Consider the following 26,637-nt stretch of genomic DNA (forward strand, 5'->3'; position numbering starts at 1 on the left):
GCACATGGTTTTTAATCACCTTACGGTAGGCCCGTGCGAATACCAGTTTTTTTTCTAGCAAAAAAATAGTAAATTGCATGTTTAAAATACAGTAAAAGTCCGTTATAACAGAGCCAAAAGTTTATGTTATAGCAAACTTTCATTATAGCCAAAATTAAAAAAAAATCTTATTTTTGTAGCATTTTTAAAATATATTATTTTCTCACTTGTTTTTATTATGGAAATTCACAACAAAAGTAAAGGAAATATACATAACACTTACTAAAATAATATTTTTAAGCTATGTCAGCACTTGCCGACTGCGAAATATGAGACAGCGTGGCCGTGATAAGGCAGTCACGCACATCGTGGCTAAGCGCACAGCACAGCTGTTTACATGGAGACGGGCGGGCGGGGGGGGTCACGCAAGGTCATGCCGGCCGCTTCCTGTCGCTTTGACCGCAGCTGGTTTGCTGGAGACATGTGCGCTAAGCTGATGATATCGGGTGCATATTTGCGGAGTTTTGAATACTTACTAACTATATGTAAACTCAAAGATGTAGTGAAATTTATTTTAAAATTTGTCACATTATTACGTTGACACCTATGAAAAATGCCAAACAAAAAAATTTTTTAAAAAATCTCTAATTACGTTGGACAACCATACAAATTGTATGAAATAATTTTTTACGACAATTGGTCAGTAACACAAAAATAATCACTTGTACAGACCCTTGGAAAATAACACAAAATTAAAAATAACTTTTTAAAAACCGAATCAATTTTCGTTGGCCTTGATTTCACTAGACTTTCGGACAAAATAAACGACTGGAACTCTTGGAAATTCATCAAATCTTTCGTCGAAGCATTTGTATGCTGATAAAACAACCGATTGTATCAAGTGCCTCCATCATTGACGTTTTCGACGGAACAGATACGTCACTTGGTTCGTCATTATTGTCATAATCTTCAGACGCCGCTTCGTTTTGATTAGAAGAGACGAGCTCGACAAGTTCCGTGTTCGTCAACTCCCCGTAACTACACCGTACGCAACGCTTACGATGCAAGTGTAAGACGAGTTATGCTCATTTACGGGCTACAGTCGGCGTGATTCTAAATAAGTAATGCTCGCAGCGGGGCCCTGTCGCCGCGAGGCAAGCTATGCTCGCTGTGGGGCCCCACCTTGTGCAGTGTTTGCCGGACACGTGGAATTGTGCGCAGCTGTTTCTCATTTATTAAGGAAATTGTAGATGTTTTATCATTGTTTTAGAGCAAAATTACAGGTGTGTAATCTATCGCGATAGCCAAAATGAGCCCACGCTGCATTCGTTATTTCCAAAATTTTTATCCTATGCAGTATAAGCAAAACTGACGATGCCGATGGAAATTATCGTTATAGCGGACTTTACGTTATAGACCGTATTCGCTACAACGGACTTTCACTGTATTCTAAAGTACTACGATGAAGTGAAATTTTTTTTTAATTTTATCATTTGTAATGATTACAAAACCAATTGGGCTCTATGTAAAACACCATTCAATAGAAATGATAAAATTAATTTTGTGCAATCATAAAGCAGACCCAGAGTGTTCCATTTTTTTTAAGTAACCAACTTTATTCACACAATAAAAATATTGCACACAAAAAACAATTACGTATATTCATCCTTAAAAAATATGTTAACAAAGATTTAGCCTATTTTCAAATGTCACTTGAAGTACTAAAAATTATAAAATCTGTTGTAAAATAGGAGTTAACATCTGCAATAAACATAAATCTACCATATTATTTAAAGAAATGCTATAATATAAAAAAAATGCCAGATGAAACACTTTTCTGGTGTTGCACACCGCACGTTATTACTAGTGATGCACCGATTATGCCGCCGGTTAATCGGCAACTGCGATTATTGACCCAATGCCGATTAATCGTAATCGGCGATTACCAGGTTAGGTTATAACTGATTGCCAATTAATGTAAAATTTGTTGCTGAAACCCATACGACTTGAAAGAAAATAAAATACATTTAAAGTTTAAACCTTAATAAGTTCTTGAATTGAAACTACAAACGGCTGAAATCTCTTAACGAATATGACCGTGGAAGGTAGGGAATGTCAACATCTCGGCGTGTACATAGATACATTCGCCTAATAATATTTGCTTGTTTCGTGAATTGTGCTCGTACATACATAACTGCCCCGTATTACTATTTACAGTATTTACCCCTTTCAATTCAATTACTTACTGTACAATTTATCCTGTTAAGTTAACGTTGTGAATGGTATTATTGTTACAATATTTACCATGGCCACAGCCAAATCACACACGTGATTTCTTCGCACAAAATATTTAGTTAAGAAAATAAATGCATTTTTAAAGCTGTCACAATTCAAAATATGGCATATGTTACTTATATTAGTAAATGTAAGTCTTAAAAAAAAAAAAAATTGGACATGGTATCATAGAAACGATGCGCCTAACTAATTTTCACTGCGTACCGTATGTCGGCCATGTTTGTTATGTATGATGTGAGGCTGGAACAGACAACACGCACAAATACACAATAGCGCCATAGGTTCACATTCCACTGCCGCTACATAATTCCCTTTCTCAAAGGATTGAGAAAAGTAGGCTCACGTACGTGATGCTAATTAGTAATTAAAAAAACTGAAATGGTGATTATTTGGCATTTTTTTAAATTTAGTTCTTTTTAATCATTAATTGGAGTTACTAAAATAAAATACCAAATTGCAACCATAATGTTTGCACAAGTGACGATCAGAATTGAAGTTGGCAACACTGCAATAGTAAGTCATGAATATTGAATACTGCAGTTTTTTTTCGTAGACAATGGCCATTAACGTAAACACATTGTAGTTTAACTTTGTATTTTGATTGTTGATCAACATAATGACGTCTTCAAGATCGAAAAGTGACATATGGAAATTTTTCTCGGTGGATTTAATAAGTGAATCTAAAGCAAAATGCTTAATATGTGGAACACTCATCTCGCGAGGCAGTTGTGGAAACCGGAAGTCGTACACAACTACAAACATGTGGAACCACGCAAAAAAATTTCATTCCAGTGAAGTGATTTCAGCAAAAATAAATAAAAGTTGGGAAAGTGAAGTAGATGATCCTGATGTCACTCCTAGACCACCTGAAAAACGTGCACTGTCACAAACAACAGTACCAGCCATGGTATAAAAAAAAATGAAGTACTTGCCCACTGATTCAAGAGCACAAGAAATGACTCGAGCTGTTGCAGAAATGATCTGTGTTGACATGCAGCCACTCGATATTGTCAACAGCAAAGGGTTTAAGCTACTAATGGAGAAAGCAGTATGAACTTCCTTCCAGGAAACATTTGAGTACTGTAGTTATACCATCCATGTTTGAAGATGTTAAACGACGAGTAAAAACAGAACGGCGTTCAAGTAGGAATATTTAGTAAAAGACTTTGTTTTTTATTTCAACTCGTAATCGTAATCGGTAATTGCAATTATTAGTGTAATAATCGGTAATCGTAATCAGCAAAGTATAATCGGTGCATCACTAGTTATTACGTTGGTCTCATAATCAGTATTATTTATTGACAATCTAAAGGAAGAAATTGATATCAAAATAATTGTTTTTAGAAATTTCCTTGCTGTTTTACAAATATATTACTGTGCAACATGTATCCTAAATCCATGTAACTCTCGAATGTTTAGAAATATAAAAATGTTTTCTGTGAAGTATACATACTTGAGGAAATGTTTAACAGTGATTTAAATGTGAACCGAACCTTCAAAAACTGAAAATTGCTGGAAAAACATAAAAATAAATAATATAAATAGGTTTCCTCATATTAATGAGGCTGATCACACCAACCTAAACAACTTCCTACTTTAGTTATTATGATCAACTGCACTTGTGAAATTAAAGAGGACAATTTCAAAATTTAAAAAGTCAGGCTTATAACTGAGAAGCAGCAATTCTCAGGTGTACAGTGCTTTGAAGCTTTGCAACACATGCACAGCTTCATATCAGTTGTGAAACTTAGCATCACATTCAAAGCTTCAAATAAAATGAATAGCAAATTAAAAATATTAAAAAGAGCTTCGCACAGGCCTACCTTACTGCCTATGTCTCTCAGAGGTTCTTGCCTGCTCGTCAGTCCTGATAACAGCACAGATCGTTATCCGTGACGTTCATGACGACTGGATCGCGCTGTCGGGCTAAAAGGGTTACTAGAGAGAGGTGTGGTGACGGCCGCTAGAGTTCGCGAAACTAAAGTTAAGTGGTTGTCATTTTCGCCACGAGATGGCGAAGGTAGGCCTTTCGCCAGCCAGCAAGATGTCCTTGAGGCCTTGGGAGGTTAATGGCCCCAGTCAGTGCTCTGGGCATAGTTCCTGGAAAAAATGAGGAGGGGGGGGGGGGTGGATCTGCTAGCTCGTGAGAAATGTCTTAGCCCGGGCGCCGATACGGACCAGACAGCCCTGGAACATTAGAACGGGGCATGACTGGAGATGCCAACCCATGGTGGACACTCACAGTCACCAAAAATATTCCCTGATTTCCCTGATTAAAAATTAAAAATTTCCCTGATATTTACAATTACAAAAAAAAATACTTTTGATGAAATAATATAATATTATAGAATGAGATTACTCACATTTTATCACCCTGCTGTATTTTATTCATTATATACATACGGAAGTTCGTTAAATAACATAATACATTTTAAATATGTCACTTTACATTATAGCGTCCCTTTCAATGACCTGCAGTCTGTGTTTTGATTTATGTCTCTTCACAAATAACAAATAAAAATTAATCTAATACACACTAGCATATCTTGTTACAAATTGCAGAAATTTCAAATGCACACTATAGTTTTTATTTATGATAATGAAGCTCTTTCAGCTGGTAAGTGTTTTCAGTTCCTCATCTATCAGTTCTACTTCTTTTCTTGCTTTATCAATTATTATTTGTTTCTTGGCAGCAAGCTCTTTTGCAGATATTGCTGCCCTCTTTGCCATTTCGCTTTCGTTCTTCGATTCATAATCCTTCTTTTGTTGAGCCATAGCTTCCTTATACCGTGCATGTGAATTACGAGCAGCGTGTATTATGTCCTTGGAAATATTGGACACGAAACTGTCTAAGCCACCAGATGCATCATACACTTGCCGTTGAGCTACTTGGGACTCCTCTTTAAGATTCTCTACTAAACACTCACGGTTGATGGAGAAACCTCGTTCTACGTTAGCGTTTCCATGAGATAAAATTAATATAAGTTTTACAAAAGACAAAAGTTCCGTGGAATCCTGCACCAAGAGTAACTGTTTCATCCAGAAGCTGTCAAGTCTTATCATCTTTCATATAAAAATTTTTTGATGCAGCCTGAACATCATCTTTTTCACACAGTGACCTGAACTGACAATCAATTTGGTCTGCCTTGAGACCAGATATCATGTTTTTGTCAACAAGTATGTTACTGTCTGTTTAAGTAAGACGCCTTCTTTGCATAGCTGGCCGTGCTAACAGCGGGATCCAAACACGAAATACCTTCAGTAATGGGGTATTTCAGTGGTGAGCGCTCAAACAATTTTTTCACACAACTTTTGATAACTGTTCTTACATTCATTTTTGAAGTGTAAAATTTCTAGTTGTGAAATATTCTTAGTCTTTTGTAGGGCATTCCTTGTACCATAACCTATGTCAGTGTTTAGCACTCAAGAACACATTCTTATCCAACAGATCAACAGAAGTGGCTTTGGTAGAAGACTCGAGCACATCTTTCTTCACAAATTTCAATATGATTCCGAGAACCAATGAATTTAGTGATTCATATAGTAAAGGAGCCATGGGTGCATCTGATTGAAAGTCAATCAAAAATGGCTCTATGGTTGCAGCAAGTCAATGGAAAAAAGTCAATTTCGCTAGCAATAATTTGTCCTTCAATGCTTCAGACACAACTGTAAAGCTACTGCACTGAGGAGATTTCATTTTGGAAATCTCATCAACATATTTTCCACTACTAGGAAATATTGCTGCTGCCCTTTATGCCACTTTTGTATTTTCTACCCAGCGCACCGGGCAGAACTTCAATGGAAACAAGTGCAACCTGTCAGTGAAGTATAATCACTTCTTCGTGATGGAACATTTTTAAACAAAAAATATAATGCCCTCAAAAATTCCACAATTTTACATCCTGTGGTTTTTATTGCAGTTTTTAAGGCACCATGTAGAGTATGCAGCCCACAACTTCCTATGTCCAAAATCGAAGCTTCTCCAGGTCCCTTCACTAGTGTCGCTTTTAAATCCCTTAAGAGCTTAAAATTCACAGGCCCGTCCATTGAAAACTGAATTATCTTATTCATGTCGATTCCAACTAATCTTGTGGTAAGAGCCTTCAACAGATCTCCTGATGTACTATGCCCTAGAAACGCAGAAGAAAAGTATCTTGTGATCTCACAGCTATTTTGTTCGTCCCAAATCCTAATACCGTATTTACTCGTGTATAGCGCGCCCTCGTGTATAGCGCGCACCACGATTTTTGCAACAAATTCCAAAGAAAAAAATTTTTTTTTTCCCGTAAATAAATTGTACTAACATTTTGTGGTACCTGTTAAGTAATTACGTATGAAACAAATGATAATTTAAATTGATGTGTGGTGATGCGTCAGGAAAATACTTAAACTCTGCTGTGTAGACGCAAGATAATGAAGCGCTGTATCGTCACAACTGGTACGTGGGCGGGAGGAAGAGAGGCAGGCAGGAATGTGACACGGAGTAGATGACTCACCGGTAGCAGCTGCGACGAAGCGAAGGAAGTGGGAGGGGGACTGGTGTCAACATTCTCTCTCTCTCTCTCTTTTATTTTATTAGCTGTAGAGGGGGAGGTCTAAAAATAAACAAGAGACCTGCGAGCTTGCGCGCGCGCACGTGTGTGTGTGTGTGTGTGTGTGTGTGTGAAAGAGAGGCCTTGTTGCTTGTGCGTATGTGTGGGGGGCTGGCCAGAAACGTCACCCGTCAACCGGCAGTTAACGACTTCCACTCCTCCCCGCCTCATCTACTCACTTTTTTTTTTCCCGTGTATAGCGCGCATCCTTATTTTTTTCCTTTACTTGAGGGGAAAAAAGGGCGCGCTATACACGAGTATATACGGTAACCACGTCCATTTGACCCTTCTGAGCGGCTTTATTTAGAGACTCATCAAATCTAACAACAAAATGTGAGGCACTAGAAAATATGTTTACTAGATTATGATGAAAGTATGGTGCCAAACCCAATATTAATAGGTTCAAAATTTTCGTCCTATGTAACTGTATTTTACTTGTTATGTGTGAGTCTGGGAACATTATCTTAAATAATGACACATTTTTTTCGGCACTGTGCATAGAGTTGTGCGAAATAACTGTTGACGCACACCAAATAATTTCGGCCCGAGTGGTGTCATCATTTAAAAGAAATTGATTCAAGCCACGTAACTCTTTGGTTGTTTCATGCATAATGTGAACTTGTGCAGGATTACTTACAGTTTCTTCAACTAGATGTCGAAGGCGTGCTTATGTCAGAAACTTCACTTGTTTGTAACGATTTGTTCTGACTGAAAAAAACCTTCAGCGAAGTACCATTTGAAAGAGCTGCTACTGCCGCTTGATGTTTTTTCCCCTTCATGTGGCTTCTAACTGCTGTTTTTCCCATATTGCTCGAAGAAAATACACTTTTACAGACATTGCACTGTGACGAAAACATGTTTCCACAATCTTCTTGAAGCATTGATCATCGAGCAGCCATTCTCGCGAAAATGAACACTTTGAATATGAGTTCATTTTAATACAAATTAACAGTGATTATAGGACCCGCAAAATTAAACACCACGGAAAGACACTCATTACAAATACGCAAATAGTCCTAGCTTTGTCACAAAATGCCTATAGGTACCGAGGCAGCGTGGCACCAAACAGACACTCAATTCTCGAATCAAAACAAAGCACTAACTGGTTTTTCACTTTAAATTGGCAGTGACGAACACAGAACATCTTCTGGCAAACGCTATTCTCACATTCGTTAATGAGACACAAAAACTGGCTGCGATATAACGGTCAAAACTGGAAAACATCCGATCCTCAATATGGCGACGAGCGACGGCAGCTACAGCTAGCACTGCTCGGCACGGTCCGGGCAGCGTAGCGCTAATCGGCACATTTTGGCGCGGCGTTGGCTTAGGCTACCCGGCACGGTTCGGCGCAACTTAAGAAAAGAAATTACGGACGTTCAAAGGGCCACTGCCAAAACACGCACGGAAATATACACGACACAAAAAATTCCCGGTTATTAAAAAAATTCCCTGACATTTCCCTGATAATTCCCGATCAACGTGATTTTCCTGATAAATCCCGGTATTCCCGGTTTTCCCGGTGAGTGGCCACCCTGCAACCTGAGTTCTGGGAAGTGGGCTGTCCTGGGAGTACGCTGAGAAGAAAAATGATGGCTAATACTTGCCTGGTGAAACCACACCAGGCTATCAGTTGCACCACTGGGAAAGCGTAACGAGACTAGTAGAAAAGATTTGATCAGGTTGAACAATGGGCTAACGAAGTTTATATTAGGGAATTTATGTGAAAAATAAATTTGTTCCAAAAATTTCAAATTTTCAGTGCAATATATCATTAGTATTTAAAAATATGTTAACAGAAAATATAAATACCTGGTTAATCAAATTAAGAACTTTTTCAGGACCTTTTTTAAACAATTTTTTTACAAATTTTTTATATCACAGGATCATTTTATAGATGATAGCAAAAATAACCTATTACGAAAAATATCTGCTATTCGCTGGAACGTGCCTATTTTAGGTTCTAAATCTAAAATCTTCTCAGAGATAATTTACTCAAGATTCAAATGGTCAGTCTTCAACTGTTTATAATTAATGTGTAAATATAAACTGAAGAGAGGCACAAAAAAAATGCATGTTGTAAAAGGCTGCTGGCTATTACAGTTTCAAGATTTCTAGCAACATTACTATTTCAGGACTTTTTCTTAACTTTTGTGACCAGCTCTTCAATTTCATTACCTTATTGTTACTTTTATGACCTGTAGACATCCTGAATTAGAACCTTAAAAACTGAAGTGTGGATACTGAGGGCGTACCGGTGTTGAGGTTGGAAATACTGGTGGAAAATAATAGGCGCCACCACGTGAGTGGGCACGTGGACCCGACTTGAAACTCTAACTCAGGGCGTTACGTGGCCCGTGTGCGGCGAGATATTAGCCCTCCTGACTTTTAACGCAACGCCTGTCCTTAACTAAGCCCACTCTCAGCGTCAGGCACGCTTCTAATTACCGCAGTGGGCTCTGAGGGCGTCCCACACGCCGCTGACCAGGTTAAGGACCCACGTGGCCCCCCGAACACAAAAACACGTGACTCAATTAAGTTGGTTTCTATTACTCACGTTACACGCCCTTACACAATCCTACCTTGATACTGCTATAAAACGCCAGAGGCACAAATCGAATTAGGTGAGGAGGCGAACCACGCACGTGGTCGCCTCAAGCCGGTACTTAATACACAGATGATAGAAAACTCCGGAGAGTAAATAATTATTAATTAAGCAGTCTCTCCGACCGAGAGAGGCCCCGAGGATAAAAAGAAAACGATTTGAATAAATTAATTAACAGAACTACTTCTCGGTGAAACAACGGTGATGTCCTCGGGGTGTCTGCAGAGACGTCCGCTCTCGGCCGGCTGTAGAAGGAGACTGGGGAGAGACCCGGGCTTGCGGAAGGCAACATGGCGCCCTTCGCGCCGAACACAATTACTGTTACAACTTAGCTATGGCGTGCCCCGGGTTATTATTGAAAAATAACATAAATCCTTTTACAAAAATAAGTACATCACATCCATACCCAGACCGTCTGTAATAATTACTTATATCCTTATATGATAGAAAACAGTTTAAATCCAGTTACGTGCTAGTTCCTCCGCCGCCCGCTAGGGAGCGTCCTTGTTCGTGCTTGCACTTATTAAATTACAAAACATCATGATTTAGTTAAATAACAGACACTCACATGCATAGCCGTCGTGACACTATTTTGGGGCGAAAAGAAAAGGATTACGTTATTTATTAATACCAATTAGGGGTGCGGCGCACTGCAGCTAAGTGCCCTCTTGCCGGGCTAGCAACACACGCACACACGCACACACAAGCGGGAGGTTTGAACAGATGGTGGTGTTTGGGCAGTGGTATATCGGGCTCAAAGGGGGCCGCAGGCCCGGACGACGTCAATACTTTGCCATGGCGGGACTCACACAAGGAATTGTATGGGTGCAGAAACATACACAGTGGTGTTCATAGCAAGTAGGATGAAAATATAATGCGGAGTCTTACAGTAACAGATTTTGTCACATTTACTTAGGTACTCAAAATTATCTTTTTTCTGCAGTAATGAATTTATTGTAAAATATATTTGCACATACATGTTTTAAGTTAAATGCTATAATGACAGCAGTGCACTTTATGAACTTAGGTAAATAATGTTGAATATTAAATTTGTGCATACTTTATTACTAAAATGAGGTAGATAAATAAAATAAAAATAAATACAGATGAGTGAGTGCCTTCACAATTCACAATGCTGAAGAATACTGAAGAAATATAATACCTGAAACAAAATGCAGAAAAAAGAATTATACAAATGCATTCCATTTGCCAGATAGGGGTGGCTACAAAAGTAATATTCTATGGAACTTAAATTGTACTTGGTGCCCTACAAATTTCTTTAAGTGTTTTTATGCATGTGCAATCTATACCAATTTTGAGCCAGCATGAGGTTTGGATTATAACAATCAGTAAACACTAAACTTGTTCCAGTAACTTGTTTATATGCAGGTATACCTGGGAGAAGCCCTGTACAAATTTCCAATGAGTTCTTTAATTTTTTTAGTATTCATTCATTTAACTTTATATATATATATATATATATATATATATATATATATATATATATATATATATAAAAAAAGAGAGTTTTAAATTTTGCACTAGTATCTACAACGAAATAATTAAGTACATTACCTGTCTAATAGAGCTAACTACCGTTATATACAAGCTCCACAGCATTGAGTAGTAGTTGTTTATTTTACTTTTGTTCATCCATAATGTTTATCTTTTGAGACCAAACTGATACTCTGATACATATTGTACAGACTTTCGGGAGGAAACCATTTGCCATCACAGTTAAAATCAAACCACTTCAGCTGAAATTCTTAAGCAATCCCCTATGCTAAAGTGGGAAATTCACATCACATATCTAAAACAGTTCTTATTTTCTTACAAACTTTCTGTATCGCTTTGAATGCCAGTGTGAATAAAACTGTCTTCGCAACCAAACAGCATGATGTGTTACTTTTTCCACAACACCAAGATATCCAAGACTGTCCCATGAAAAAACTACTACAGACCAATGATTCATTGTATCAACATGGCCACCTGAACTTTCTGAGCTTGAGAGGAAAAATTATGGGAAGTGAATAAGGGAAGTGTAGACTGCTTTGAACAAACTACAGTAGTGTCTTGATTAATCAAGTTTCTATTAACTGAGGTTCCATATTATTTGAGCCGACTTAAGTGCCATTACAGACAAAAACTGTTGCAATATTTGCTTGAGGACGTAGAAAACAATATGTTGCTGAAAGACCTTAAAAAATTATTCTCTAAGATGTGTCATAGAGTGATGTGAAAGAATCTAACTGAAGAAAACCTGGAAGAACATCACCCTGAAAAATGATACCACTAAGGACAAAAAAAAAAGACAGTTTTCTTATTACATTCGTGTTATCTAAAATTTTGCTTATCTGATTGTTTGATTGCTCTCTCTTCGAATTTGGCCATGAAGATATTGGCCAGTAATGGCGAAAGGGGGTGAACCCATTACCATGCCTTCATTTTGTTTGTACACCTTCCCCTGGTATGAGAAGAATGTTGAGGTGACACAATGCTCAGCAAGCTTGACAAATTCTCTGCTAGAGAAAGCAATTAATTCCTCCCCCCACCAACCTACATTCTGGTACAGATATGTTGATGAGACATTCATAATCTGGAGCCATGGAGTGGAGACACTACGTAATTTCCTAGACCACCTCAACAGCCTCCACCCCAGTATACAGTTCACCATGAAAATAGAAAAGGATGGTTAGCTACCATTCTTGGATGTCCTGGTGTACAAGAAACAGAATTCCACACTGGGTCACAAAGTCTACAGGAAATCTACTCATACTGACAGATATCTAAAAGCAGCCTCTCATCACCATCCATCACAGAAAAGAACAGTCATATCCACGCTGACCCACAGAGCAAAAAACAATATGTGAAGATCAACACCTGGAAGCAGAAATAAAACACCTCACTGCAGCTCTAGAAGAAAATGGTTACTCATGCCGCAAAATCCAGCAGAGCATCAAAAGCTGACCCAAAAAGTCTGAAAAAGAAAAAGAACTCCTGAAGAACATAGCAATCTTGCTTTAAGTCAAAGGCACAACCGAACAACTGGCTTGATTGCTCAAAAAGCATGACATACAAATTATCTGAACACCCATCAACAAGATAGAAAGTATTCTGGGATCGGCTAAAGACAAAACACCAGCCGAATAACAGGCAGGAATATGCAAAGTACCTTGCTCATGTGGGAAAGTGTACATAGAGCAAACAGGCAGAAGAATCACAACCAGAATTAAAGAACGTATCAGAGCCTACAAATATGAGAACCAACAGTCAGCCATAGCAGAACATTCCATGGAAACCAAACACAGCATCGATTTTGACAGGTCCTCCATAATAGCCAACATCCCAAACTATCGCCTGAGAACAGTAAGAGAAGCAATAGAGATTATGAAACACCCTAACAACATCAACAAGGAAGATGGCTACCGGCTTAGCAAAATATGGGCACATCTGTTTGTGGATAACTTGAAAACTAAAGACCAGAGGGAAATTAAGTCAGTTCCACCATAAGACGCCAGCCAGCCCACCCAACCTAGAACCCTTCCATTGGCTAACCACCTCTGCCAATCAGGAACCAGCAAGCCTGTTATTGGCCGACCAGCCCAGCCAACCAGAAATCGGCCACCCAGACACCAGGGTATAAAAGGACCTGCATTCTCTGCACCAGTAGTCGATGTTATGTGTTCTCAGGGGTTCGTAGGAGCAGCTCGCACAGCTTTACACTACACGCCACACCCCGAGTTTAACTAGGTCACTTGAAATTACAGCACACAGCAAGCCTCTAATGCACACCAACACGACATTACATCACGCCAGTTAGCCGATCTAACTGGTGGGGCGCTTCTATCCCCCGCCGAATTAGGTACACGTAACTTTTATAGCATTACACAACCTACCAGCGCACACACAGGCCCGTGTGCCAAACCTATCCCACAAGATACGCAACCCTGCCGTCGATTCAAATGATTCTTCAACAGTGTGGGGTGCACCTGATTTACTATGCACTTAGCAAGTTATAGAAACTTCTGTTTCTGGCCTCGCCCACGCTTACTGCCCCGGATGGCAATATGATGAATCGGCGGCACCAGTAGTCAGACTTAGTCTACCTGATGATGGCAGCTGTAATGACTGCCGAAACGTCGCAAGACAATTACCTGACACGGTCTACACCCAGAAGCCAAGAAAATTAATAATTTTTATACTTTTAAACAAAATAATTTTTTTTCCACCGAAATTTTGCACTGAAATAACTCGTTTAATTTACCAAAAGTGACCGTTTGTATAGGCCCTATCTATATTTGTGTATTTTAAAAAGGACACAGAGAAAATTAACAAGTATTTGTGTCTGGCCTGTGAGATGGTATTAAAATAAATTATTATTTTTTCCATGTACACATATCCATACTACATAGGTTGTTACTTATTAAAAGTAGTGAATTTTGTTGACATAGTTGAGATGAGTTAACCTTGGGCATTCCAATCTAAATGAACTTTAAATGTATAAAATAAAGCATTAAAAAGGGAGCATTTTGAGTCATGTTTTACTTCCAACTAAATGGAAAAGACATGCAAAAGAATGAAGATGTTCTAACTTTAACTGTAAGTATGTGGAGCTGAATGCATGAGAAAGCTTTGGAACAAAACCCAAAAACTACCCCATTGACAACAGTAAGTCTACATCAGCTAAATTACATATAGATAACTTACATCATCTTTGCTGCTTTCTTCTAAATCAGTTGTATAAACTGCATTGTGGATGGCATCAACTCCAAATTTGGCACGCAGAGAATTTGGTTTTACAACTTTGGCATGTTCCTAAAACAGGAATACAATTTAAATGTATAAATAAATACCAGAACACAAATAGATAAATTGCTACATAAATTAATAATCAAATAAGTACAAAAATGGAATAAGTGTTAGTGAGTAAGCACACACACAAAAAATAAAATATGCATTAAGAATCTTCAAATTGATTGGTTTGCCTCATACTGCAGTCAACGTCTTAAAAGTGCAAGTAATACCAGTAGTGTTGGTATCATTTGTACATCAGTTCTGTAATAAAACTAATTAAATTTCAATACAGATGCAAGCATGTTATATAAAAAAAATTGGCTGGTAAAATCAATTTGTAATAAATGACAGAATTAGCATTATAGCCTGCACCCTGCAAGTACCAAGAACACAGTATTTATTTTTAAGCACATTATCATAATTAACTGTTTTTCACTGCTCAGGCACATGCAATCTATTATTTTACCTATTTAATTACTTATTGTAAACTCTCCAAAGTACAAGATAAGTAGATATGTTTGTGCTAAGGTTGATTTAATATGGAATTGTCTTCATTTATTACTGTCTGGTAATAATTTTAGTATTTCATATTACTGAATTTCTTAATTCCTTATATTTTTATCAGTATTCCTCACCAATGCAGCTTGGACAGCTTTGGTTTAATAAGTTTGTCCTCTTAATTAGCAAATTTTTTCATTAGCTGAGCAGGGAATTAAAGGTAGGTATAGGAATATAGAAAGAGGGTGGAGCTACAGTTCTCTGCAGGGAAGAACCATAGCATGTGTGCGCTCTGGTCCACACATCTGAAGAGCATGTAGTGACCACAAATATCCTGTTTAGAATATTGGAGACTAGTTTTCTGCCATTATATTAGTGCAGGAATTATGGGTTCGAAAATCTTTGCTGGAACTTTTACAACTGCTGAAAATGCCTTCGTCTTCGAGCGTCTTCTGAAGGTGAAGCCATAGTCACCATGCCTCTCCATCTTCGAGCATAACTGTTTGGTCAAATCTCCCCGATTCACCTTTTCATCCACTGAACGAAATCTAATTTTTCAGTTCGGACAAATGTTTTGCAATTTATACGTGCCTTTCATTGTTGCGCTTTAATTATACATGCCTGTTGGCAATAAGTATCCCAGAGGTCCAGTGGAGCAAAGTATTAAACTCTGCCCACAAACTGCAGTAGAATTATATAAGAATAATCCCCGAGAATCCAGAAAATATGCATTAAACACATTCTGACCCAGGCATCTATAAATCCTAATTTAAATATGGGGACTGGGCTGAATTAATACCTGTTAACTTATCTAAACATTTGAAATTTTTTTTTAATTTTTTATTTTATTTTGAGCATCTCAAATGTCTGTTTGCCTTGAAATATTACTGCAGAAATGTAGCAATTCTATGTATATTTGCACATTTACCATGCTTAACTGTCTAGTTAATTTTGTTAGTAATTTAGCTGTGAAAAGAGGTATAATTGTGTCAAGCTATGTTGTTTGTATTTGTGTGCGTTCTCTTTGTGGTATGGTATGAATATAAATAATCTCACCATTACTACTTTTGCACATGTCATCACTATTACTTTTTAATTTACATTCTTGGTCAAGCAATAGCTGAAAGTTTATAAATAAAAATATGTGATCCTTCTTGTGAAACCAGCTCACCTAAATTTAAAGACATCTTTGCAAAATGGACTACATATTTTCAATCCCAATAAAATTAGGGGTAAACAAAGCTTTAAGAATACCAATTGATTTTTAACATTAGATTTCTTCTTCAAAACAAAATTTTGCTTTAGACTGATTTAAAAAAATTAATAACTAGTCATAATCACCCAATTCACCCAAACAATCTTATTTAACAAACCAATTTTCACTATAGTTTTTATGCAACTTCGAGATGAAAAATATTTTGAATAACAACAGAGTATGCCTTTAATGCAGGTCTATATGTGCTGAAATAAGAAAAAAGTAATAAAAGTTTATGTTAGCTCACAGTAATGTTTATTTCTAAATCAACTGTTTGAAGTGCTATTAAAAAAATTGTAGAATTTTGATTAGAAATTTTTTTTGGCAATATTCACATTGACTTGTCTTCAAAATGAAATATTTAATATGCAAAAGTCTACTGAAAAAACTATACTTTGCTAAGAACCACTGTAGGAAAGTCTCAATTTTAAGTGAAGTTCACAAAGTGCTGCAAACATACCGGGTCCTTTGGACCAACATATTCTCTGAACCTGGCCCAAGTGTCCCCTTCCGGCCTCATTACTTCCACCGCAACACACGGTCCCATCAGCACTTCATTTACCATCTCCTGCAAGAAAACACAAAAACCACGTTACACAAGGAAAACAGTCTACATGAAATAACAGGGACAGGAGATCCAGGAGGCAGAGGACTACAGAGCAACCTAGCGTGGGCAAAGCACGTACAGCAGGTCGTAAGGAAGGGGACGAGGGGGCTGGGGCTATTGGCAGGGCCTTGCCGTCTTGCAATTTCAAATACTATTTTGATACAGCTTACAAGAAATCTTCCATGCTAATTATTTGGGTTAACATAGCACAGGACTTAGCTTTGGCTACTTGTTGAAGTCAACACTTGTGAACTGGTGTGCTTATCACAATAGTTGTAGTCACCTGCACAAAATAATAAGTTATTTCCTCGCAGCGCTTATAGACTAGAGCCTTTTAAAAAATATGTGCTTGCAACAAGGCATGATTCATGCCTTGACTTACCAAAAAATTGGGATAAATAGTTCAAAATCATAATTATAGCAAGAATATGTAAAAACCAAGATGGTGGGGCCTAATCCTTAAAGGGAAAAGGAAGGAAAGAAAAAGAAAAGGTGTATTCCACATTGAATGTTTTAAAGTCAATTTAGGAACATGGCGTTGGTCATGCAAATGCAATCTGGTAGCACAGGTATGGCGATTACTTACAGCTTTGCTTCTGCAAAAATAACACTTAATCGCGGCACGTATGAGTTCTGCAACTATTTATCTAGATAGTTAAAACCTTTATCACTGCCTAAACTTTTATAGTGAGAGAAATTCTACCTACTTTGCAGTAATTTCATAAAAATATGCGGCACGGTGCACTGTCGTGACGCCACTTAATTATACATTTCAGAAGCTTTTTACTTAATATTCGTAAAATCGTTAATTTGGAAAGGCAAGCTTTGATTGGCCAGTGAGCATATGCACCTCGACACCTCATGCCACACTCACAGTTTAGCACCATCACAAATGTAAACAATGTAAGTAATTTCATTATTTTCAAAAACAATAATGTTTATAACGATGCTTTAAACAAATAGTTCATGTATAGTTCTTTTGTGCCTTAGAAATCACATAAATTCACTTGGAACTATTGTTGAACTGCCTAGAGTATGGTGACTTAAGAATGTTTGTTTTTAGTGGCCATTATCAATACTGTAGGAGTAGAATCAAAACATAGTATAGAAACTTAAATATATAATAAATATTATAAATAATTACAAAACATAAGTGCCATTGTTTTGGCACAATTCAAAACACACAATTATATAAACACTAACATACAATTTTAAATATACATACAGTGACAATACACGTGACAACACAACAAACACATAAATATGAAACAGTTCATAAAAAATTTTTTAATTTTTTAAAGCTCCCAAAAATTATGATAAGAATACAAATCTATTTAAAGTTTTTGTGACAAAAGCAACTAAAATTATTTATTATAATAATTTGCAAAACAATCATGTAATTAAATTTTAATGGCTTTTCCAAAATCATGAAATAAATACTATTTTTTAAAAAAAATTAATGACTAAAAATTATATATTATAATAGTTTCAAAATATCTTTTTGTTTATTTTTCTTTACAGTTACAGTATAGAGTATAATTTATAACACACCTAGTTATTAAGCTATTCTGTCCACTGTGATGGCTACTGTAAAACACTAGTTTAAGTCCCCATTGAACCAAAACTGATGGGCGGAAAATACTGGAATCTATAAAAGAGAAGGGTGAAGAAGAAAGGTGGGTGAAATATGAAGAGTTGAAGGATGATGATAAAGCCCTCCACCCACAGTTAATGATCATTGGGTTTATTGCTTTTGCTATTCTGTCACCATTTTTGTTCAAGTTTAATTCCTACTGATGTTTCACTACATTAATATTTCATATTACTTTCTGTAACAAATATTGTCACCAGGTATGTTATCTGCTATTTGTAAGAAGACAGGCAAGTGTTGACTCAATTAAGGTTCATTTCCTGTATTTTCATAGCTGGTAATCATTACGACTTAGCTCCTATAGCCAGATTGTAATGCTGAGCTCAAACATACAAAATAACTGAAGTGGAGCCATGTTTGTTTATTTATTTACTTGTTAAGATTACAGTAAAATATTACATACTACAAAAAAATTGCAAAATTATATAAGTGTAAAAAAGGTTTCTACTGTACATGATATTATTGCTTGATACTTATTTTAAAATTTATAAGATTATAATATGAATAAGAACACTTACTCTATATTCATTTGTGATTCCCTTGTAAAGTATGTACAGTTCTTCTGCACTTTCTACTGTGAGTGAGAACATCTCCATAGCCGTCACTTTGAACCCATTCCTTTCAATGTCTTGAACAATATCACCAAGTAAACCTATACAGAAGTAATTCTGTAAATAATCCACACATTACAAACTGTTAAAAAGGATATTAAATTAATTTTAAGGACACCAAACACTTAAATATTTACAACGAGATATTGTATATGCCTTCTCAAAATCTGGTGTTCAGAATTTTCTGATTTTCTGAAGCATTTTTGAGAAACTTTTGAATACATACTTAATCACAACATAGAACATATACTATAACCAAACATATTTAACATAAATACAAGACGTAAGCCTAAGCAAAAAATCCCTGAACACCTTATTTTGTGTACTTTTTTTCTTCGCAGACAGCTCAAATACCAGGCTATAAATCATTTTGCAAGACATGACAAGAGCTGGAATTGGCAAATGAGTGTGGACAGGATTTTCAGCCCAAAGGGAACACGCAGAAACCTTCTAATTTTTCAAAGTCTGGTCACTAGGAATATTATTTCAATTATAAAAAAAAAATCAGTTCACATGTTGTAAACATTGTTGAACACATGAAGAATTATGACTTCAGTTATTCCTAGTTAGTTTAATGTGCAAGGCATATTAAAATTATTTTATTTCACATTAGCATTCAGAATAAAGTTAACAGGATTTCATTATCATTAAATTAACACCACTGGCATACAGTATTTTAGCTACACGAATAAGAAAGCTAAACTTTTGGAAAAATAGTTCACAAAATGCACCTTAACAAAGATGAATTGCCACTGAATAGGAACTACATATTCTTACAATGCAAATAACTATTAATGCTGCTGTCGTACCTGCTCTGATGGCGTGCGGCTTGATAAGGCACAGGGTGGTCCCCTCCAACAACGCTGAAGTGACAGGAACAGTTTTAGTTTTGTGTGTTTCCGAGGAGAAGATGATGTCCAGTTCCTAGCAGGTAATATTGATTAAAATTTGCATAAACTTTCCATACGAAATAGTGCATGCAGTCAACTATTTTTGCACTGTTACGATGTAAAATACATAAATGCATAGTTTTCAGACAGATTGGATTTAAAAATACTGAATATTTATTACATTAACGAACAAGCAATTAAAGTTTTAAAAATAAAACTGTTATTTCTTAAGATTAAGTATATGCAATGTTTATTTATATGCATTACTGTTGATATATATATTTTGGTAATTCCTACAATAGGATAGGAATAAACATTTTCTGGATGATTACGCTCACCTGCCAGCTACGTGGCTTCATATGGCAGTGCTTAGCTGTTAATTAAGCCAACAAAAACACCACCAAAGACAGAATGTTTCAACAAATTATAACAATATAAAGTTTTTGGGTTTAAAAATATGTCCCCTTCTACAGATATACATACCAAACAACAAAACATGTCTTAAAAAAAATGACATGCAGATGCAAGTTTGGGCACCTGGCCAGCAGTACACATGCCTAATTCTGCAGTTTCACACATCTGTCTACTAGCCATTGTCTCTCTATCAAAGCATACCTGCTGATTAAAATTTAATATTTCATTACCAAACACTATAGTTGCCATATTGATACTACCTGGCTTAAAAACATTATAAGTCTTATTTCTACCAACTGCATTCCTCTCAGCTTCCTATAATGACTTTATTATGATCTACCTGTGGTAAAATTATTTTTTATCAGTCCTCTTTTCAACTGTTTGCCAGTTAGCTTTTTTTTCATCAACAGATGAAAGTATATTTAAAATTTATACGACACAAAGACAATATGAACTATAGTAGTTTACAAAAGATCCCTATGATAAATTATATAGAATATAGGTAATTATTTCATTTTTACGTACATTAATACACATGCTACAAATACATTTTACTGCAATACAGTACCCTTTTAGCATCTTCTTTGGTTGCCGAGCCATGAAAGCCATTGCGAGTAATATCAATTCCATACAGAGCCCTCAGCGAGCTCGGAGACTCCTCTAGCGCCACTCTCGGTTCGGTCGGACCCATCAGTTCTCGCCAGCGACACACCGCCTGGTCACCGACCAGCTCCATCCCCAGGCTCGGTCCCGAGGTCAGGTAGTCAGACAGCACCCTGAAGCAGGGAGAACACTCCGTCAACATCAAAATGTTACTGCAATGTTTTGACCATACAAACAATAGACATCAAAAAAGTATTCCACATGCATACCTAAGTATGTACATACATATCTATCTACATTACTTAACATTACAATGCATACATAGTATTACAATACAAACATAACATTAAAATACACACAAAACATTAAAATACACACCCAACATTACACACACACACAAATATATATATATACATATATAATAAACATCACATTGCTTACATACGTGGCATATATAACATATATTCTAAATAAATGCATTAAGTGTATGTTTAGTAATGCCTCATTCATAAATCTGTTAAGAGTCTGCATTGCCAGTCATGCTGATTTAGTTTTTTTCTTCTAAGAAATACATTAAAATGCTTAGGTTCACACGAGTGGCCTCAATGTGATCAGTCAAAGCTTGACATTTTACAAACAGCAAGTAGCACGTAGCATAAATTTGGCATCAATATTTCCAATAAAACATGGTATGTAATATGTGTGTAGCATCTAAACATCCCATCCAAGCCTAGCATTTGAGACTAATAATATCAGAATGCATCTCAAATTAGTACTACGATAATAATAACAAATTAATTTGTATGCTGCAGAACCAAGACTGCGTCGACCAAATGTTTGACGATAAACGCGCTATATCAATCCAGACCTTTGGCTAGCTCACAATTGGTCAAGATTGCACATACATAAAAAAAAATATTTACAAAAAAATTTGTTGGGTGCCAAGGTTATGACTCTTTACCTTTCAGATTGCCTTGCATGAATAAATAAAGTCACGAATGAAGTTTATCTATTTATTTTTTCTCTTTACCAAACACAGAACATAGTCATTTTATGATGCAGTAAAGTTTACACCCCAGAAAAAAATAAAAACTCGCAGAAATAAACTTCTCAAACAAATAGGTTCACCACTTGGGCACAATATTTAACTTATAGTTACGACGCACAGTACATATGGTCATTGTCTGTTTGGCGTGGCCACCCATTTACCGAGAGGCTCCACTCTAGGCCTTCGCTGCCGCCTGTGGTCGAAAACTTCTATTTAAACATGTCCGAAACAATGTTATAAACAGCGCGACACAGACCACAGGCCGTTGACAATTCTTCTCAACACTACATAGTATGTTAACCTGGCGAATTGCCACTCAACACACCTTGTAACAACCCATGTTACAGCCTTTCCCAGCCATCCAGCAATAATAATTTGTTATTAATTTTTTGTCATATTTCAGGTTTTATGTAAAGTTTTTATTCTTTTTAAAAGTTATTGCAAATGTAATTCTCTGGGTTTATCGTTTTTATTTTTAAAAATCATAAGTTTATTTTTCTCGTAATTTTTTGCTGGCCTCTTTGTGTGGGAAGGCATGCCGACATAATTCTCCTTCGTTTTTTCCACGACCGAGGCTTTGTTTCACACGCTAGGCGTGTGAGTCACGGTCACGGGAGTGTGAGAAAGATACAAAATCGCTGCGTCGTGGGAACAGAAGTAAGCATTTCATGGAAGCCTCTGTTACCATGCGCCATGATTGGCTGAAAATTACGTCAGCAAGCCCAGGACACTGCCTGCACGAAGGAAAGGAAGGCTGTAAGGTCAGTCATTTTCCGAGCGCCAGGCCAAACGGTCGTTGTTCAGGCGGCGGACCGAGCAGGCCGTAGCCGGGCGATGGCTCAGTGTATTATTTTTTTATGTACCGTTTAATGTTTTTTGTGCATCTGTTATACGGAATAAAGTGTGATTTTTTTTACATAAATAAATAAAACAGGTAATACATAGAACTTTGTGTATAAATTTCTTCTTTCTTCATGACCTGTAACCTGTATGTTTCACTCATCACCTAATTTGAGCTAGCCGGAGGTGGTGAGTGGTAACAACCTACTCCCGCAGTTGCCCAAGTGATGACTAACATGGCGAGCTTTCTTCCTGAGGAAGGACAAAGGGCCCTAATGTTATGTAATTTTCAATTAATCTTAACACAGCTTATTCTTTTGACTAGTGCCAAAATCTTTTCGGCCATGAAAATAGACCATGATCCTTCAGCAACTTTGCCCATAAAACAGATCATATGATCTAATTTCCCACACAAAAATATGTGTCTCTCTAATGTTGTAACTGGCATAACTATTGCATCAGCCTGTCTTCAGACAAAGAATCCTAGCAAATGATATAAAAAAAAAGTGAAATCACATATAAACTTTAATGAGTAAAAAAATTTAAGTAAAAATAACTTTAAGCAACTTTTTTATACTAAAGTAACAAATCATCAAAAATATTAAAAAATTTTAAGAATAAATCTTGTTCACAAAAATGTTGCAAATGCACGAATACCTAACAAAAGAATAAACAATTGTTATTTACATAATCATACAAAACCTAAAAAAAAGTATTATTTCTGATAAAAAAAAAAACCTATTAATAAATCTAAAAATAAACACATTTTCATAGTTGGAAGGGCAGGAACCTGGGTTGTCACCGCTCATCATTTAACAAAATCAAGTGCACGTGCAAGCCACACACAGATGCAATCTCTCAGCAGACAAAGGAGACGACAGTCATCACTTGCCTCAGACCAGCCTGGGACTGGACTCGAAGGAGCACGTCCAAGCCATAAGCTCTTGTTACACAGTTAACACCTGAAGCATGAGTTAACCTATACATCCTGTATAGTGTACAATTTATATCCTAATAACAAACGGATTATATACAGGTTTTGAATGTATGGGTCATGGTGCACATTCTGGTTGACATCATCAAACGCTATTATAGTAAATTTTGTTGTTATTACTAATATTATAATATTGTTGTTATATATATAAGGATTATAATTTAATTTTCAATTATATAAAAAAATTTGTTCAAACACAAAATATTAAGATTTTAAGTGAGAATTTTGATGATTCAAGACATTTACAAAGAAAAAAAAACTACCAAAGTATAGTTGTGTGCATAACCCAACTATGGACACAAGAATTGAACTTTTAATGAGCGAGAATAATGCTATTAGTCAGGAAAAATTTAACTACTAATAATTTGCCTGAAGTTTTACAGATAGTTAATACGTAGAATATGTTTAGAGCAAAAAATAACAGCCAAATGTAATTTGCAATGCTTGTTTAGTTAAATACCCTAGAGACTGCAATTCAACAAAAATACTGACGTTAAAATTGTAATCAATAGCCCAACATGGGGTTGAAGCTGAACATTAAGGAACATGAGCAGATTGAGATGGGCCCAGGGACTGAGTCAATACTTCCGAATACACCTGAAAGAGACATGATGTTTGTGCGTACTTTTTTTCTCTTAGCATACAAGTGTTATGCCTCAACACACTCGTGGCAATCTGCTTATCAGATATGAACAGTTCCACAGGTTGTCTGTGCCGAGATCTAGTCTTTACAACCACCACCACCACAATCTCCACCTAAAGTGTCATCAGAAATGTCACATCAAACCTGCTAACGGGAGTACACGTGAAGTGGGAGAGCGGATGCTAAAACGTCGTGGCCTGGACGCAAACCTGCCCAGTGCATGTGATCTGGCCACGCTTTGTGATCATAGCACTTTGTTTCCATGACACAGTCCAAGCAAGAATGAATGAATTAGGCTATACATCTCACCACTAGAGATGAAGGATGACGAGATGAAAATGAAGCAATGACAGAATGAGAAGCTTATTGGTATATACTAACTACAAACTCATGTACAAATTCCTATATGAGAGTTAATTTTTTTACTGATTAGGTTTTGTATTGTACATATGTATTGGCAGTATATTACAATAAAGACAATGAACAAACATTAAGTAGATTATGAAGCAAAATATTCAAATTGTTGTAACTACTAATTACAATAATTTAACTTACACTACCTTTTATAAAGTTGGCAAGAATAATTGCACATTACATAAAACATTTATTTTTACACTCACCCCATGAATGATTTTCCAAGATGTTCTTCATAAAGAATATTTATGTCACTTTCACGCAACGAGACCATTTTCAACCTTGCTATACGATAGTTGTGGTCTCTGATGAAATTCAGTATCTCTCCAATGCGATCCATCACACTCGGCTTCAACATGGCAAAAGTTCTATAAAATATATTAACAAAATATATTTACACCACATTTTCTTGACAGTCCTTCGAAAAATTTAAGGTTAGCATTTTACTACTACTTGGTTGGATCAGCTGGTCAGGTGTCATTGGTGTCGCCAGGATAACAATCCCAGTCTTAGCTAGGCGTAAACTTACTATACTACAGTCCTCATGTGCATAGTTTCTTGGTATATTCTGATTTTAAGTCTGTCAGGGTTCCCACTCTCTTACTTCAGCTTATTTCCCCAAGTTTTTCCTGTCCCATATAACATTATTTTCACTGGCTCATCGACTTGTCCGACAAAACAATAGATATGCTAAAAATAAAAATTACTTTAGAAACACATTCTGCAAACACATATATCAAGAAAATTTGACTATAAATGGTTTTCCTGCACAATAAACAAATTGCACTGTTATAATTTTGATCAACATTACGTAACCCAACATTGCCAGCCTGATAAAGCTAACGCATACATTTTTTTGATAAAACTTTGAAATGATATTTTATTGTGATTAAACTATAGATTTTTATCCGGCTTCAAATTACATAATACACAATATGTTGTTTGTATCCCTAACATTTAATGTAAATGAAAATTGAATACGGATTACTAACAGCGCACACACACATACAGACAGATATATGCACACATTTTTGCTTCATATGAAATACTTTTCAGAAAACACACAAAAAAAAATTACAAATTAAAATAAAGTAGCGATAGGTCTTAAATAGGACACGGATAACGGCCTTTCCATATTTGCGATTTTGCTGGGTTATCGAATGTCAATGTAGTTTGAAAGAGAAATACCAAAGAAAAATTATAATACAGTACAATAGTGTTTAAAACAAGTTGTAATGAGCTATTTATAGAAAAAAAAATACAGGTGAGCGTTAACGTTTTAAAAATTCACTGATGTTTTGCAACCGTGAATCCAACCTGTTCTTCAAAAAATCATTACATAATGTACAGTGCTAGAGAACAGAGTGAACTTAACAGTTGCGGCCCTAGAATTTAATGGGCCCTAAGCCATTTACTTTTGCATGGCCTTAATACTTTGGAGAAGAGCCTTACTGGAGAGAGTTGGTGCATGGATTAGCCTCCAGAGAAAATGAAGGAGTGGGGGAAGGGGACCCTCGCTGGCAAATTTAAAAATGGATTTCTTTAAAACAAACCCCTATAAGCCAACCTGGAATTTCAATTTAGACGATGATTTTGCTAATGTATATTAAGAAACATTGAGATTTTCCTGACTAATTATGCTCAAGTTTAGTTTTATAAACACTAACGATCAAATTCAAATGAAAGTGTCATTATTTGAGACTATAAATTATTTAATTTTTTTTAGTACAATTTAGATAGGTATTGACCAGCACCATAAAATACATGTTAATAAGAATTAATTTCTTCCTTTTCCCATTTATGTCCATATTTTTCACAGAAAACTAGACTAACAAGGAAAGTAAAAATGGAAAGGGCTGGTGCCCGACTTGCCCAGCCCTGGAGCCGCCCCGGGAACTACAAGT

At 36.3% G+C, this 26,637-nt stretch overlaps 1 protein-coding gene across 2 annotated transcripts in view; it reads right to left on the minus strand.

Moving 5' to 3' along the window:
- Positions 1-9,804: 9,804 nt before the first annotated feature.
- Positions 9,805-26,637, minus strand: part of LOC134533216 (nucleoside diphosphate kinase 7) — a 31,059-nt gene continuing 14,226 nt past the window's right edge. For both annotated transcript variants that reach the window (XM_063370609.1, XM_063370610.1), the window contains 7 exons: positions 24,940-25,101; positions 20,760-20,967; positions 19,697-19,811; positions 18,795-18,928; positions 16,479-16,586; positions 14,179-14,286; positions 9,805-10,633 (listed from right to left, as the gene is read on the minus strand). In XM_063370609.1, coding sequence (XP_063226679.1) covers positions 10,592-10,633; positions 14,179-14,286; positions 16,479-16,586; positions 18,795-18,928; positions 19,697-19,811; positions 20,760-20,967; positions 24,940-25,101 — 877 coding nt within the window. In that variant the 3' untranslated portion in view covers positions 9,805-10,591. The remainder of the gene's footprint in view (positions 10,634-14,178; positions 14,287-16,478; positions 16,587-18,794; positions 18,929-19,696; positions 19,812-20,759; positions 20,968-24,939; positions 25,102-26,637) is intronic.

The sequence above is a fragment of the Bacillus rossius genome, chromosome 6 (assembly GCF_032445375.1).
Source record: "Bacillus rossius redtenbacheri isolate Brsri chromosome 6, Brsri_v3, whole genome shotgun sequence".
Lineage (NCBI taxonomy): Eukaryota > Metazoa > Arthropoda > Insecta > Phasmatodea > Bacillidae > Bacillus > Bacillus rossius.